Source organism: Chiloscyllium plagiosum, chromosome 24 (assembly GCF_004010195.1).
Source record: "Chiloscyllium plagiosum isolate BGI_BamShark_2017 chromosome 24, ASM401019v2, whole genome shotgun sequence".
Lineage (NCBI taxonomy): Eukaryota > Metazoa > Chordata > Chondrichthyes > Orectolobiformes > Hemiscylliidae > Chiloscyllium > Chiloscyllium plagiosum.
This window is the reverse complement of record NC_057733.1, coordinates 6,292,403-6,295,523: the sequence shown is the minus strand read 5'-3', so window position 1 is coordinate 6,295,523 and position 3,121 is coordinate 6,292,403. Positions and strand designations below refer to the sequence as shown.

General features: G+C 50.0%; 1 protein-coding gene across 2 annotated transcripts in view; it reads left to right on the top strand.

Annotated features, from left to right (window-relative positions):
- The first annotated feature begins 356 nt into the window (after positions 1-356).
- Positions 357-3,121, top strand: part of LOC122562003 (transient receptor potential cation channel subfamily V member 6-like) — a 52,780-nt gene continuing 50,015 nt past the window's right edge. For both annotated transcript variants that reach the window (XM_043714373.1, XM_043714372.1), the window contains exon 1: positions 357-769. In XM_043714373.1, coding sequence (XP_043570308.1) covers positions 639-769 — 131 coding nt within the window. In that variant the 5' untranslated portion in view covers positions 357-638. The remainder of the gene's footprint in view (positions 770-3,121) is intronic.

Here is a 3,121-nt window from a genome sequence, read left to right as displayed (position 1 = left end):
GCAGCAGAGGGTTAAACCAGGGAGACGCTGGGACAGGCAGCAGAGGGTTAAACCAGGGAGACGCTGGGACAGGCAACAGAGGGTTAAACCAGGAAGGAGACGCTGGAACAGGCAGCAGAGGGTTAAACCAGGGAGACACTGGGACAGGCAACAGAGGGTTAAACCAGGAAGGAGACGCTGGGACAGGCAGCAGAGGGTTAAACCAGGGAGATGCTGGGACAGGTAGCAGAGGGTTAAACCAGGGAGACGCTGGGACAGGCAGCAGAGGGTTAAACCAGGGAGACACTGGGACAGGCAGCAGAGGGTTAAACCAGGAAGATGCTGGGACAGGCAGCAGAGGGTTAAACCAGGAAGGAGACGCTGGGACAGGCAGCAGAGGGTTAAACCAGGGAGAAGCTGGGACAGGCAGCAGAGGGTTAAACCAGGAAGTCGATTCAGCACAAATCACCACCTGGATGTATGTGTGTTCTGAGCAGGAGCAGACTCACTGCAAACTCTCACCAACTTCCAAAGGATGTGAGGTGCCTTTAAGGGGCTCCTCCAGTCTCTGGGTGTAGGTGGGAGTGTTCTCTGCTCTGGCAGTGGACAGCCAATCTTCCTGGGCGCAGAAAGAAAGAGCTGGAGGCAACGAGCGAAGGATGATGGGATTTCTGTTGGGAAGTGGTCGCTGGTCTGTCTCTGCCTTAATCAATGGACTGTCAGTGAAATTCCAGCCCAGTATCGCCCAGCAAGAGAGAATCGATGAACTTCACGTTTTGCAGCACAAGAGGTGAGACAGAGTCTCTGTTGTCTGCACAAATATCCTCCTCAGTTGATGTGGTTGATGTTGGGTGACATTCCTGGGTTACAGAGTGAAAAGAAAGTCAGGCGTTTGGTACCCATGATACCTCCTGGGAGGGGCTCAGGGTGGACCCTGAGTGAAGGAGAATAGATGGCCATTATTAAATGACCCCCACAGCACTCAGTGTGTCAGGGCTCACATGAGATGTGTCTGTGTGGTCATAGTAGTGGATTCTGAATTGTCTCACTGCAGACCTGCATTCCCAACAGGAATCCTTAGGTGGTGTCTCTCCCCTTTCATAGACCCAGACTAAAGGACGCCCTGCAGTTATGGAAGGGTGCTACATAAATGCCAACTAAATGATGGCTTGGACTCCAACCTAATCATCCTGTCCTGTTCTCCCTCAGTTAGTGATGAGACCTTTCACTGAATAACATCAAAATCAATGGAAATGAACATGAGACAAGGTGTGTAACAGGTCAGTGTATAACAGGCAAGTGAGGCACATAGCGTCACTGACCCAAGTTCAATTCCACCCTCAGGTGACTGTGTGGAGTTTGTACGTTCTCCCCGTGTCTGCGTGGGTTTCCTCCGGGTGCTCCGGTTTCCTCCCACAGTCCAAAGATGTGCAGGTCAGGTGGATTGACCGTGTTACATTGACCAGAGTGTTTAGGGATGTGCTAAACCATGGGAAATGCAGGGTTGTAGGGACAGGGTAAGGGGGGGAGGGGGTGGGTCTGGGTGGAATGGTCTCCAGGGGGTCAGTGTGGACTTGAGGGGTGGAATGGCCTGCTTCCACACTGTAGGGATTCAATGAAGTGTAATAGTGCTTATGTCATGGAGGTGGATGTCATGGAGAGTATGTAAAAAGACAGGTGTATGACAATTATGTGTGTTACGGGTATATCATGGATGAATTTGGGAACAGCCAGGTGGAAATGAGGCAGGTGGATCTGTATTGGGTAAGTGAGTAATAACAGGCTGATGTGTGAAGGATGGGTGGATAACTGGTGTTGGCTGGTGATGACTGTTTTCAAACACGGAAGTGACAAGTCAAGCAATGTGTTCATTTCGATGTCTGCCAGGTTCACTTGTCTCTGAGTCAGAGTGCTCACTGAAAGCTTCAGACCAGAGTTTTGAGCACATTAGCCAGGTTGATGCTACTTCTGTGTCAGACTGAGAGAATGCTGCACTCTCGGATACCATCTTTTTTTATTTCTAAAATATACTTTATTCACAAAGTAATCTTGCTATGTATGCATAGTTGCCAGAACAGTTTGATTCTGTGCAGTCTTTACATATGTAAAACAAACAAATGCAAGACATTTCTTACTTATACAAGACAATATTTACATATATTTGAGGCAAAGGTGTTCGAAAGGCGCGAGAGTGAGGGGGAAAGCGAGCAAACTCCATAAAGCATGTAGATCCTTTCGGATACCATCTGTCAAACAATAGGTCAAACTGAAGTCATGCCTATACCTGCTCAAGGGATCTTGCTGTGCACTGGCTAACGGCCACTTTTCCTACATGACAACACGTGACTGAATTTCAGACTGACTGGCTGGAAAGCACGAAGGGAGATTCAGAATGGGATAAAGTGCAGGGGCAGCATGGTGGCTCAGTGGTTAGCACTGCTGCCTCACAGCACCAGGGTCCCAGGTTTGATTCCAGCCTTGGGTGTCTGTCTGTGTGGAGTTTGCACATTCTCCCCGTGTCTGCGTGGGTTTCCTCCCGCCGTCCAAAGATGTGCAGATCAGGTGGATCAGCCATGCTAAATTGCCCATAGTTTTAGGTGCATTAGTCAGAGGGAAATGGGACTGGGCGGGTTACTCTTCAGAGGGTCAGTGTGGACTGGTTGGGTCGAAGGGCCTGTTTCCACACTGTAGGGAATCTAATCTAATCTAACAATTTAACTGAATGGACCCCCGTTGTGCTGTGACCAAAAGCCCTCAGACGGTGGTCTTTCCCCACTGTGCATCGGCAGCAGCTGCCCCAAACTTTAATTTTTCCCTCAGCACATAGTCCTGGACCCTAATTCTATAAAATCTCACAGGGTTTTTAAAATTGTCCGTTATTAACTTGTGTAGCGTTACATCTACTTCAGAATGTGTTGGCTTACCTGGCCAAGGTCAAAGCAACGGCCCTCCAGTTTCTGCAGGAGTGTGGGATACCACACCACAACAGCTCCAGGACATGGTTGAGCTTATGGATCTGTAGGCCTTTGTTCTCGTCTGCGCGGGGTGGGAGGGGTGAGTTGGAGCAGTGGGGTGAGAGGGGTGGAGGTCTAGGGGCGGTGGGGTGAGAGGGGAGGAGATCAGGGGGCGGTGGGATGAGAGG